The following is a 14,538-nucleotide window of genomic DNA, read 5'->3' as shown; positions in this document are numbered from 1 at the left end:
GACCTGTTACATAATATTTGAAACTGAGTGTTACACTTTAAGTCTAGTATATAAAATCATATAGTGGATATGTGTATACTGTTTTAATGTTTATATGGGGAATTCTGCAGAATTGGTCCAAGGTCAAAGTTGGAAACGTCTTAAAAAAATGTCTTTTTCCAAAAAAAAATTGTATGTATGCATAATTGTATAATATCCAAGATACACATTTCTAGTAATTGTGTAGTTAAAGGAGAAGTCCACTTCCAGAACAACAATTTACAAATAATTTACTCACCCCCTTGTCGTCCAAGATGTTCATGTCTTTCTGTCTCCAGTCGTAAAGAAATTATGGTTTTTGAGGAAAACATTTCAGCATTTTTCTCCATATAATGGACTTCATTGGTGCCCCTGATTTTGACCTTCCAAAATGCAGTTTAAATGCAGCTTCAAAGGACTCTAAACGATCCCAACTGAGGAAGAAGGGTCTTATCTAGTAAAACAATCAGTCATTTTTTTTCAGAAAATAACATTTTTTATACTTCTTAAGCACAAAAGCTTGTGTAGCACAAGCTCTGGGATGCGACTCAAAGTTTGGAAAAATTGAAAGATTGAAAGTTTAGATATTTTTGGTTAGATAAATATCAGGTTGCATTATGATTACAATGAAACATTAAAATACAAGAAAATTGCTCTCCCCATCTCACATATTCTCAAAATTTGCTCTGTTACAGTCTTACCAGTTTATTTCAGACAGTGTGTGTGCGTTTGTGAGAGAGACTCTTTTGTATTTTTCCATTTATTCATTTTATTTGGGTGTCTACATGGGTGTCTATTTTAGAGTGTCACACCTTGATTGCTGTACACTTTTTTTCTGCACAGTGGCTGATTTGTAGTTGGTACCACCAAAAGATTCTCTGAGTTTTCGTATTTTTTTGTATTTCCCATTCATTTCTTATGTCGGTCAGTTTTGACTGCAAAGGAGCCAAGTGTGACTTTTTTTTTTTTTTTTTGTGACTCTTTAACATATCCGAATCATGTCCATGATTTTTTGTGTGTACACATATCTAATGCAACAAAAGTCACCAAGTGTCATCTCATTTCGATGAAGCTACGACTTTTAAAATTTCAAAATATAATTTTTTTTCGGTCAAAAATGACTATTGGATTTTGAATCCAAATTTTCTTTATAAAAGACTAAAAGTTGATCATACTGATTTCAAACTTAAGGATTCATTAGTCTGAATATACACTCAACCAGACACTATCATAACATCTTAGTTGATAATTCAATATACTTTATTTCTGACAAAACATTCCATGTTTCGGTCGTGACAGTAATGCTTTGGTAGTGACCACATCACATTACAGAAGTTTAACTTGCATACTGAAATACTACTAAAACATACTAAAATACAAAAAAATTGCATAACTGTACTATAATTTTGTTTATTTCCCCCAGATATGAGGATTATGTGTTCTCTTTTGTGACTACCAAAACAATGATGATATGTTTTGGTTGTGACTGTTACTGTAGTGACAACTTTATGGAATAACACCCAAAAAACCAATGATATCACTACAAAAATATTTCAATATTTTCATAAGTTGAAATTTAGGGGTTAGGGTTCAGGACAGCCACCTTCCAACAAAACCTTTCCAATAAATGATGATTTTATATATTAAGCTTACTAATATTTTAAATATTATTGTGGGTTTCAATAGATAATAAAATGATCGTAGTAAACATCTAAGATTTGAATAATGAAATGCTTTTTAAATGTGTTGTTTGGCTGTGGGACAGCAGTATGCACCAGTTCTGTAGAATGGCCCATATACTTTATTATGATGCTTACATCGCATATACATTAAACTAAATGAAAATAGAAAGAGAAAATTATTTGTAATCTGCATATTTTATTTATATTGATTTAAAAAGACAAATACGTGTACATTTAAATTTATTTTTCTTATATTGAAATTTGTTTGAAAAATAATTACAGGAGGGACAATAAAATATTAACTTAATTTAACAGTTTTTAATGATGTATTGTATTATTATTATTATTATTATTAATATTATTAATTTATTTTATTTATTTATTTATTTATTTATTTTTATAAAACAATAATTGGTAGACCCACTGTTGAAGACTTTTGAGTCTTTCAAAGTAACTGTTATTTCAGGGAGGGAAATAATAAGAATATCACTGAAGAATTTGATGTTGACTACTTTCATGTTAAACATTACTGCATTACTTTAAATAGTTTTAGACTTAAAGCTGGTCAGATTAAAAAAAAAAGTTTTAGATTAAATGTGGGGTGACATTTAATCACACTATTAAAATGACTTGATACATTTGTGAACAGTGGTAAGTGTAATTCAGTCATTTTAATAGTCATCCATGTGATCTATACAATGCACCCTTTCTCCCACAAAATTTCACAAACTGCAGTCTGAAGGTCTTTACTGCTTGAAAAACTCGAGGTGTTTGCTAACCTGTGTTTGCTAAGATGTTTAGCTGCCTAATCATATTTTATACTATATTCAAGTATTAAAATTTACTGCTGTCCAGGATTATTCTGCCCAAGCATCACTCAGAGCGTTTTATGACAGAGCAAGCCCTTGGCAAATGACCTGAAACCAGATTTAATGCACAATTTTAATATTCAAGACTGGAAATGATCTGCTGAACTTTGCCAGTTTGACCAAGAGCCAATAAATAGTGGCAAAGACTTCCTGCAGTAATGAGGGGACAAACTGCTGAGGTGATTAACACCTATATGTGTGTGTCTCTGTGTCTGTATGGGTTTGGAGGAAGTGTTAGGGAACCCTTGGCCTCTAAAGTAAGATGCACCCCCCTTTCCCCCCAGATCCAGAGATTGTTGTTTCTACACACCTTTGTGGCCAGGCTGAAGCACAAACTGGGAACTGGGAGAGACAAAGAGACAGATCAAAGACGAGACTGATGTTTTGACAGAAGTGCACATACACACCTCTGTCCTCTTTGAAGTAATGGAAAGGTAGCTTCCTAAAGCATAGTCCTAGCAGATCATTGACTTTGGAAGCTACAAACCTCTGGACAAGTCACTTCAGTTTGTCGCTCCAGTCTCATGGTCATGTATCTCCCAGAGGAACGGCCTGTTCTGGACTTACCTTACCAAATGAATCATTTGGCTAATAACTACGGATACTATCCACAAGGTAGGACTATCTTTACATCTCTCATGTTTTTTGAGTTTTAAATTTTTAAATTTAAGATTTCAGGTTTATTTATTGTTGTTTTTTAATTTATGGATTATTGTGAGTTGTCAAAAGACTTTGAAGAGGGAGAGCCCTGCTTTCAAATAGCAAACAAGTGCCATTTTGGAGAGCTAATCTGCATATAAAATACAGGTTATAAATGAAATTCTAAAATGATTATACTATCGATTAGACTGCAAGGAACCTATTTGTCGGACTCAACATGGCCTCAATGGCAGGATGAACAGTCCTGAAGCTGAACTGACCTCACTTCCAGTTCATGTATCACTGCAAGATCGAGAGCTTTGGGACAAATTCAGCAATATTGGCACAGAGATGCTGATTACTAAATCTGGCAGGTATGGCACTGCACATACATGGGTTGAAAATGACTAAATTAAGTCTTAGTACTTTTTAACGTTTATAATAATGTGTATATACACTACCGTTCAAAAGTTTGGGGTCAGTAAGACATGTAATAGTCTTTAAAGAAGTCTCTTATGCTCATCAAGGCTGCATTTATTTGATTAAAAATATAGAAAAAAAACAGTAATATTGCAAAATGTTTTTACAATATAAAATAATGTTTTTTATTTTAACATACTTTAAAATAGAATTTATTCCTGTGATGAAAAGCTGAATTTTTATCAGCTGTTACTCCAGTCTTAAGTGTCACATGATCCTTCAGAAATCATTCTAATATGCGGATTTATTATTAGAATGATCAATGTTGCATAATATCAACAGTTGTGCTGCCAAATATTTTTTGGAACCTGTGATTTTTTTTTTCAGGATTCTTTCATGAATAACAAGTTTAAAAAGTACAGTGTTTATTCAAAATATAAATATTTTATAACAATGTAAATTATTTATTATTAACTTTTAATAAACTTTTAATTATTAACTTAATACATCCTTGGTGAATAAAAGTATTAATTTCTTAAAAAAAAAAAAAAAAAAAAGAAACAATAAAAATGTACTGACCCCAAACTTTTGAACGGTAGTGTATGTAGTGATATTACAAATATGTAATTGAACTGTGTTGAGATTTACCCCTATTATAGTGCATGTAATCTTATATATTTGTTAATGTATCAAAAGTCTGAATACAAAATGAAAAGGCAGTGTTGTTAAGTGCATTAGCGTACTATTCATTTAGGTGAATAGTTCATAACCTTTAGAGAATTATAAATCTGAATGTACATTTTGGAGGACATCTTCTAATATGTGATGACTAATTGTTATGATGTGTTTCTGGCGTGCGTTTATTTCAGGCGGATGTTTCCCAGCTGCAAAGTAACAGTGACAGGCATGAATCCAAAAGTCAAGTATGTGGTGATAATGGACATGGTGCCGTTTGATAACCACAAGTACAAGGTACCTCCCCTCCACCCCTCCCTTACAGCACATACACACATACTCACTTCAACCCCCTCCAACCTCCCTCACAAACACACACGTACACCATCATTCAAAAGTTTGGGGTCAATACGATTAAAAAGAAAAAAAAAAAAAGAATCTTTAAATAATGCAAATTAACAGTAAAGACATTTTTTAACGTTTTTAACAAAAATCCATGAATCCTGAAAATGGATCACCATTTTCAGAAAAAAAAAATGTTTTTTAACATCGATGATAGTAGTAAGTACCAGCAAATTAGAATGATTTCTGAAGGTTCATGTGACACTGAAAACTTAACAGGAATATTTTTAAATCCCTAAAAATATTTTAAATTGTTACAATATTTTACAATGTTACCGTTCGTTCGTTCGTTTATTTATTTATATCTTTATCGTCTTTAATGTATTTTTGGTTGATTAAATGCAGCCTTGGTGAACATAAGAGACTTATTTTAATTAAAATAAAAAACATTTCCCACCTCGTTTTGAACAGTACTACAACACTAGTTTACTATTGACCTTATGTAGCCCCGCCCCTTTTTAGCGCTGTGTTTGTTGTCTAACGTCTTCCGGTTGTATATCACCTGGTGAAAAAGCCAGCATATTTTGATGCTGGGATGCTGGTTAGGTATGTTTTAGTGCTGGTTTAAGCTGGGCCTTTGCTGGTTTATGCTGGTCCTTTGTTGGTTTATGCATAAACCAGCAAAGGACCAGCATAAACCAGCTAAGGACCAGCTTAAACCAGCATCAAAACATACCTACCAGCATATGCTGTTTTTTTCACCAGGGTCCACAGTGATCTGACGGATTTATGAATGAACCGCTTGCATTAAAATCTTCCTGGTCTCCTGACATCTGTTAAGACATTTGCTTTAAACATTACAATGCTCAAGATAACATTCGTTAACTCTACAATACATAAATCCACTTCACCAGCCAAATTACTCAGAAATGTATGGCAATGTCATAGAAATATACAGAGCCACCGCACAAACGGAAGTTCAAAGACAATAATCTAAAGATGGTGACGCGCTCGTTTCTGTGGAGAATAAGGTCAATTAAGCTATTTTATTTCTGCTTATCCACATTATAAGAGTGGGCGTGGCCATTTGTACATTTTATGGGCCTTGCTTCCTTTTTACTGGCGTCCAGCTATTTTTAGCTGTACAATGCAGCTCATTTTGTTGCTTGATAGTGCAAATTGATGTGCCTTACCATATTACTTTAATGTACTATCTTAATTATGAGCATACTGGTTTGCAGTGCAAACAGTTCTACTGTTTACTGCATGTTGTTAGTCTTCTCGTCATTTCCCTGTAGTGGCTAATGAACTGGAAGTCTCACCTATAGGCTTACTTCCGCGTTGAAGAATACGGTGGATACATTCTGAAGTGTCTGTCTATGTTTTATTCCTATATTATAGTGCTGCAAACCTGATAGAAGTGTGAATATTTTTCTAAGAACAAAAAAACCAAAGATGTAAACATATCTATGCTTGAATGAGTAGTGAAAGATTCATGATTGTTGTGGGTAATTGTACATTGTAGTCTTCATGACTATTCATATGCTCTTATATTGTTACAGTGGAGTAAAGATCGTTGGGAAGGGAATGGTTCAACTGATCCACACCTGCCCAATCGGTTCTTCATCCATCCAGACTCTCCTGCACCTGGAGAAAAATGGATGCAATATCCAATCTCCTTTCACAAGCTAAAACTGACCAACAACACCCTCAACTCAAATGGCCTTGTGAGTTTTGTAGAAATAGGGAAAGTGTATTTCATAAAGGGATATTTTTTTGTTTTCAGGATTACTTTTTCTACCATTTATACTTCCGTTTCTCTTCATGTTTGTTAGGTGGTTCTCCACTCCATGCACAAATACCAGCCCCGTCTACACATAGTCCAGTCTCCAGACCCCTGTAACCCTCACAACCCTGGCGGGTATCTGCGCTTCACCTTTCCAGAAGCTGCTTTTATAGCCGTCACAGCTTACCAGAACCAGGAGGTGAGGACAGACATTTAACATGAGATAAACACTGGAGATATGCTCTACTTCAGAGCTGGCCTTCAAAGATACTCTTCATTAGAGCTCTACTGCCATCTAGTGGGTGAAATTCATTAGGGTAAACGGCCAAATAAAATGTCCATAATAGTAGAATCTAGTACCAAATGTAGAGTGCAAAATATGCAAAACCCAGGATCCATCAGCAAAACATTTAAGTTAAAATTTCTTGATTTATTATGTTTCATTATTTTAAGTTTTATTCGTGTTTACTGGCATGTCTGTGGTTTTTGCTGATGGTACTCTCTGTTTCTCTTCCTCAATACAGATTACAAAACTCAAGATTGACAACAATCCCTTTGCCAAAGGCTTTCGTGACAATGGGCTGAACAGGAAAAGGTGAGAGGAAAACCTAATTAGAAATCAGTTCAATTAGAGAAGATTATTAGGTCAGGTCACCACAAAAAGAAGTGATGGATAATTTTTTCCTTTAATTCAGGAAATTTCACTTGCCTTCTTTACAGAATATGACATCAGGGTTGATATTTTTTGGTGAATAATTCTAATTATTTTCCACCTTGAACAGTAACAAGATTTATAACCTTTATAATTTCCCCTCCTTAGGTTTAGAGACAACGACAGCCAAGAGACCCAGGATTCAGATGGACAGGCCAAACAGGATTTCACACCAAATGAGCATGGTATGATTTCCTGAGAGAATAATAATAATAATCAATGTAGCTTTAGGCCATTTGCATCAGCTTTGCTTATTTTTCTGTTGCTATGACCTGGTGCTCAGCAGAGGGCAGCAGAAGGGATTTTAATATAATAAATAGCGTTTTTCTTTTTTTATGCACAAGTAGTGGGACAACCACAGAAAGATGAGGATGTGGATGTGACCGTGTCAAGCTCTGTTGACTGCAGCAGATTTCTGAGTTCTTCAGAAGTGGCTTCGTCTGTCACCCCCAACCCTTTCATATCAGCCTTCATAAACCCCAGTACTGCTGGAGGACCTTCACCCCACCAGAACCACACCATTCTCAGCCTCAATAACAGCCTCAATAACAGTCACCTGAACAGGTGAGTCTGGCTCTGATTCAGCCTGGGAATTTTTGTGATGCAGTGATTATCACACTATAATCAAATCGTAATATAAAAATGCAGTTCTACTGGAAGATACTCATTCTTACTCTATACTTATGTATTACATTTAATTTGAGAGATTCAGGGATGCAAACTTAGATAAGGTAAAGTAAGAGCCCTTTTGGGGGGAAAAAATATCTTCTAAGCTTTAAAATGGGGATTTACTGTCAATTTTAGCATGGCAATATAGAGGGAAAACTCACTTTAGACCCCATGAAGAAGATTAAAAATGACTATAGTAATAATACTATTGTACTGTCAAATGAATAATGAATAAATAATCATAAATAAATAAATAAATGAATAAATAATCATAATAATTGTACGAAACAAGAATAAAATTACAAATGATTCTTAAGATCTTTGCTTTTTAAATGTTGAACACTGAGCTTTTATTTAGGCTTAAAACCTAATTTGGATTTAAAACTGCAATTTTCGCTTCTCAGTTTATTACTTTTTAGACAACAACATGCCGACATTTTAAGTGTTCTTGATAGTTAAACAGCATTGTCCTCCAAAATACTCTCACTGCTGATTATTATTATTACAAAACATTTCTTTTTAACCAAATTCCAAAGATAAAACAAATATATACACTACCAGTCAAAAGTATTTTTGTACTATTTTATAGCAGTAAGATTTTTAAAGTCTCTTCTGCTCACCAAGCCTGCATTTATGTCATCCAATGTACAACAAAACAGTACATTTTTGAAATATTTTTACTATTTAAAGTAACTGGTTTATATTTAAATATATTTTAAAATGTAATTTATTTGTGTGATTTCAAAGCTGAATTTTTATCATTATTACTCCATTCACATGATCCTTTAGAAATCATCCTAATATTCTGATTTTGCTGCTCAAAAAACATTTATTAGTATTATTATGTTGAAAACAGCTTAGTAGAATTTTTTTCAGGTTTCTTTGATGAATAGAAAGTTCAGAAGAACAGCATTTAGAAATCTTCTGTAACATTATAAATGTCTTTATCATCACTTTTTGGTCAATTTAAAGCATCCTTGCTAAATAAAAATGTTACTTTCTATAATTCCCCCCAACCCCCCATACTGACTCCAAGCTTTTGACTAGTATAGAGTTTAATGTTACAAAAACTTTTTATTTTAGATAAATACTGATCTTTGGATCCTAAGAATCCTAAAAAAAAGTACTCAACTGTTTTAAATATTGATATTTAAAACTATATAAACTATATTTATAATAGGATCAAATAAAACATATCTAATAGTCATAATAATTTTCTTTTACAGAAAAAGAGTAAACTTACAAGTAAAATTCTTACTTTGTTTTCAAATGTTAAACTATAGATTTGTTTTCTGCCAGAAAACCTACTTTACATTTATAACTGCACTGAAAAGTGACAAGTTCGTATCCCTCAAGATTAAAATTATTCTCAGTTTATCATTTTCTACATACAGACTTGACAGTTTTGTCCTCCAAAATAATGGTTTTAATTTTTTCCCAAGTCCCAGAGAAGCCAGATCCTCCAGTCTCCACAGTCTGTGTGCAGCTCTGCCTGTGGCCCAGAGCTCCTGTGTCCAGACCTCCACAGTAGACCTCAGCAGACTGCCATCTCAGATCAGCAGCCCTCTAAACCCCCAGCAGCACCATCACCACAGCAGCCCAGCCTCTCAAACCCCAGGTAGATCCATAATCCAGCTCCAGCCTTATTTTCGGACCCCTCCCCACCCCTCACGACAATGTCCTGACATGGAGCTGCCCCTCCCTCTGCCTCCTAAACTGAGCCGGATGCAACTCCCTGAAAGTGCTCTGAGGAACCTGGAGATGACCCCAGTCTCCGACTATGTTAATCCGAGGCCCCTCACCGACATCCTCAACAGGATCCATTTCCGAGCGTTAGCCTCAGGACCATCAGGGAAGGTCCTGCAAAATCCCCCCCAACCTGAGCAGTACCTCCGTGGCTCAGACCGAGAGCTGCGTCCGCAGATTTATCCAGCAGTTCATGAATACATCGATCAGCAGTTCACATTAAACAGCATGCTGAACAGCCAGACAGAACACAGATCACAGATGGACTATGCCAATGCCAAATCACTAACTGAATACTACTGTGAACAGCAGACTAGGAAATGAAGTTTTTCAGTCATCATCTATAATTACGCCTCATTCTGTTGCTCATTTCCAGCAGAGAATGCACTGCTCTGCATTACTAGATTTACAAACCAGATTAAAGTTGAACACAGAGGGGTTCCCAACCAAAGAATGTAAATATTATTTTCAGTGGGATACAAGATTGTTGTTAGCTGTCTCTAATGTCCATATTTATGTTTAGTCTGTCTGAACTTTTAAACTGTACTGTCTAAATTTCAATGTCTAAAGTCAACATGAAACCAACATTGACTAAACCTTCCTACGTGTAACATTTAAACAAGCATTTCCTTTAAACGGCTTTGAAAACTATATATATTGTGAAAGTGCTATACAAATAACTTTCTTTTCTAAATTTATGTTTTTAAACAGAATTGATGATTTATAATCAGAATGAAATTATTTTCCTTTTCCTCACACAGGTTGTTGATTAACCACTCCATCTCGTATGGAACACACACTGCATTATTCAATGTTTTTTGCCTTGATTATTCTATTTTACTAGGAAATTTACATTTTAATAGCAAAATGAACTGCTGTACAGCTGTAAGCTGACTTCAAATAATTCTGCAGACAAGAAGTCTGAAGAAAATCTAGATCACACTTTTGCTCTTTCCATCGTAATTTTTTGTCCTCTGTTTTTTTTTTTTTTTTTCTCCATTAAACCTAAATACAGAGTTTAGGGTTAAGTTTGCATTTATTAAAGTTATCTTAACAATGTAAAGTTGCCTTTTAGAAACCCCCATAGAGCAGTGCTTTTCAAACTTTTTTTTAAGAGCGGCCCTATGTTTTTCCTGGTCTGACCAATTAGTACAGCCTAAAACATGACAATAATTGACCATTTTCAGCAGCAATAATCAGCAAAATACGCAAGTTTTGTTCAGTTCAGTGGCATTGTTTACGTTCTGTGCCGCCAATATAGCAAAACAAGCTGTTTTGTACTGCTAAAAACGCGGATAATACTGGTAGCCAGATCCACAAAATCAGATCCACCGCTAGGGTTGCCAGGTTTTCACAACAAAACCCGCCCAATAGACTCTATGCACGAACGCTGCTGATGTATTTCCGGTAGAATCTCGGCCAGCCCATTTACTTCCGCATAGCGCATTCTATAGCGAAATATACTAGCGGCAAAACTCTTTCATAAGATTAATTTGACAGCGATTTATAATTTAAGTATTACAATATAGTATTATATAGTTATACATTATAGTAATTACCAGAATGGCCCATTAGTGAAAGCTTGGGCAAAGGATTAGAGACAGGAAAACATTTGTTGAAGATTGATGACTTTAGATTTATTTTCGTAATAAATAATATAAACGTATATTTTATACAATGTTGTCTGCACTGCAGGAATGTAAACTTTTAAATATAATAAATAGTTTCAATACAATACTGTAAACATGTAACTATATATAACTTTGAACAGATGCAATGCAGTAATGTAAACATAAATATAACTGAACATTTATAATGCAGAAATGCAAATATAAATAACTTTGATGCAGTGTTAAACTTTTCATGTACGGTGATGTTGTGTAAATACAATATTAAATGATTATTTGTGTTCGTTTTTTATTATTATTATTATTATTATTTTGGTGTGTGTGTTTTCTACACCTGTAGGCACTGAAATGAAAATAAATTGAAACCAAACCAGTAGGTGGCAGCAAAAGGCTGTTTAAATACGTGAGTTCAACAGATTCGTTCAAACAGCTGATTCATTCAGAAACGAGGCAACAACTGCCTTTATGAATGGATTACTAAATCACTGACTCATTTGATTCGTTAAAAAGCGTGGATTTATTCAGTAACAAAACGCTGTGTTGCACGGAGACACAAAACAGTTCTGATGTGGCTGCACAAGCAACATCTGGCACAACACAGGTCGATCGGTGCATCTCTATTTAAAACCTTAACTTTGCTTAGCTAAAGTCTTGATTGTCTTGACTGAAGTCCTCCTACTCCCAAACTATGCGGCTTCTCTGACGTCCTCATCGACCTGAAACATGTCGCCCTCACGCAGATCGCTCCTGTCACCTGAGCCTTACTAAAAACTGAGATATTATTTATAGTTAGTAACGTTCATAAAGTAAAATCCATAATGTATATTAATTAAAAAAAAATCACATAAGATGCAATGTACATAAAATGTAACTAGATAGATATATAAATAAATACATACATACATACATGCAAAGACATAAACTGTGAGAAACGAAGATGGCTAGAATCGATATTCGTATAACATTAACTTATAGCATGACAATACTCGCCCTCAAAATTGTCGATGTAACTCTAAATATATCATTTGAAGCCCATCCCTTTCTCTCGGCTGAGCTGATTGCCTCACGATACGATTAACGTCATTTACATGTATGCAGGGAAGCTCTTGTAAACAGCGAGTAAAGTATGTAAGTATCTTCTCCTGCTCCAGTTTCACACAGTTATAACCAATAGCGAAAACGGCTTCCGGTGCTGCACCGGATGTAACTGAGCGGACTGAGACCAAACGCGAAAGTGATCGTGCATAGAGTCAATTGCTATTCAAAACTAGCACAAAAGTAGCCCAATCACGTGTTGAGGGGTCCCCTTTAAAATCGCGTTTCTGGGGTAAAATACACGTTTTTGGCGGGGTTCCCCTGGTAAAATTAGGATTGATTTCTGGAGATTTCGATCTCCATTCAATATCAATTCATATGTATATACTGCACATATAAGGGCATTAAAATAATTTGTTAAATGCCTGTTTTAACACCATTTTAAACTTGGGTTAAATTCAGTATTTGCTTGCATTTATTGTGTGTACTTACACGAGTATCATTTAAAAAAGGATGTAAGTTATTAACATGTTAAATTTCACATTTAAAAACCAAGTGTTTAATCATGCTGAAATATTCAAATGAAAACCTTACAAATACGTAAATAAATTTTTTAGATACATGTATATGTATCTAGATTCAGGTACCTAGTGGGTAAACCATGGCATTGCAAATGAAAATGATGTTGCCTTTCGCATCATTCTCCAGAATAAAATGATATTGTAAATATCATCCACGTAATAATCAATGCATAATATGCTGTAATGTTTACAAAAATTGCTGCCTGTATGGTGAAGCTGTCGTATATCCTACTTAAACTCATTCAAATGTATTGTCAACGCTGGTTTGTTTGCAAAGTTCAATGAACCACGTGACGCGTGGCGGCGACATCAAAGCTTGTCGCAAGTCTGAATGGCTGGCTTTAACTGAAGCGCTACATTTTACGATTTGACTCCACTTTAAGTGCGCCAAAACGGTATTTATTCTTCGAATTTAGTAAAACCTACAACATTTGAAAGCTGAGACTTTGTTTCACATCGCAAGCGGGGTTGCCAATTTGACGTGAGACTTACATGGGCAGATTGAGAGCGTGAGAGCCGGTGTTGTGCCCATTTTCGACCGCCGCCAAAGTATTACCCCCTCTCGTTGAAATCGCTACCTGATTTGCCTAATCCTAACCCCTCCCCCACACCGAACCCTAAACCTACCAATAAAATTTTGGAATCTGGAGTTTTTTTTGGAGTCCGATTCCTGGTCCGATTCCAGGAATCGATTCCTCACTGTTGTTTTCGATTCTTTTTCAATTCTTGTTTTTTTTTTTTTTTTTTAGATCGGATGAACCTAATTTTGCCATGAGTGTAGGGTGTCTTAGAAAGTAGCCTTATCATAATATGTTGCTTTATTTTTTTTTTTAAATTATGATAAATTTCTGCATTTAAATTGTAATTTTACTGCATTGCCCATTAAATTAGTCACAGCCCTAAGCGCAGCAGTGGACATGCGTTTATTGCATGAACTGAACAAGGCGTGCACAGTTCAGCTCAATGATGTTAACTTCAACAGTAGCTTTGCACAAAATTAACAAACCAACATTTTTTTCATCAATTATTACACCAACAAAATAACCAGAACATTAACAACAACACTGATATAACAGCTCGAGGTTTATCTGTCAGTCAGATGCGCTCTCGGCCTCTGTGCTCTTGTTTTCTTACAGAATTATTGTTGGCTGATAGAAAAAAGAAATAGCATTTTTTTTTTAAAAAGATGGAAATAGGACCAATACCATCCAGTAATTTATGATCTATTCTGTCGTGCATTTGAACTGGTTCATTAAAACGATCTATTCTTTTCGTGGAAACGAATCAGACTTCTAATCACTATTAGCGAGCAAGAGGCAAATTAATGGATGCTCAGCGGAAGGGTGCATCCTCAAACTCAGACGAGCTCAGTACCGACTCTTTTCGTTAAGTTTATTTTCGTGAATCGACGTTCAGCGACGTTCAATCGATTCCCAACGCCTCGGAATCGATTCTTTTTGGAATCGATTCCCAGCCCTAATAGTAATCTGGCGGGGGTCAGAATTCGGCATAACACCGGAAAGCTTGTGTCTCACGCCAAATGCTTGAGAGTCGGCAACCCTTAAGACATTTGCCGGTTTCTGCTTCCTTCTTCCCTAAATCTTGAACTTTGTTAAATAACGTTACATATAGGCCTATACATTTTCTTTAAATAATCCTGGCGACCGAAGGTGTGAAATCCACTGCCATACACTCTGCTGACACTGCTGTGCGTGTATTGGTGTAGTGCAAAACGG

General features: G+C 35.1%; 1 protein-coding gene across 1 annotated transcript; it reads left to right on the top strand.

Moving 5' to 3' along the window:
- The first annotated feature begins 2,912 nt into the window (after positions 1 to 2,912).
- tbx16l (T-box transcription factor 16, like) lies at positions 2,913 to 10,270 on the top strand. Its single transcript, XM_051110544.1, has 9 exons — positions 2,913 to 3,184; positions 3,417 to 3,582; positions 4,498 to 4,600; positions 6,208 to 6,372; positions 6,481 to 6,630; positions 6,956 to 7,026; positions 7,252 to 7,328; positions 7,491 to 7,707; positions 9,255 to 10,270. The coding sequence occupies exons 1-9, from the start codon at positions 3,094 to 3,096 to the stop codon at positions 9,880 to 9,882; spliced, it is 1,668 nt and encodes a 555-aa protein (XP_050966501.1). The 5' UTR covers positions 2,913 to 3,093; the 3' UTR covers positions 9,883 to 10,270.
- The last annotated feature ends 4,268 nt before the right edge of the window (positions 10,271 to 14,538 follow it).

This window comes from Labeo rohita, chromosome 5 (assembly GCF_022985175.1).
Source record: "Labeo rohita strain BAU-BD-2019 chromosome 5, IGBB_LRoh.1.0, whole genome shotgun sequence".
NCBI classification, from domain to species: Eukaryota; Metazoa; Chordata; class Actinopteri; order Cypriniformes; family Cyprinidae; genus Labeo; species Labeo rohita.
This window is presented reverse-complemented; position numbering and strand designations above follow the sequence as displayed.

Excerpts from the sequence above, each read along its gene's own strand:
- tbx16l (XM_051110544.1), top strand. The coding sequence starts at position 3,094 with ATGGTCATGTATCTCCCAGAGGAACGGCCTGTTCTGGACTTACCTTAC. Across the intron at positions 3,583-4,497 it reads CTGATTACTAAATCTGGCAG|GCGGATGTTTCCCAGCTGCA; the intron begins GTATGGCACTGC and ends CGTTTATTTCAG. Across the intron at positions 7,329-7,490 it reads TTTCACACCAAATGAGCATG|TGGGACAACCACAGAAAGAT; the intron begins GTATGATTTCCT and ends ATGCACAAGTAG.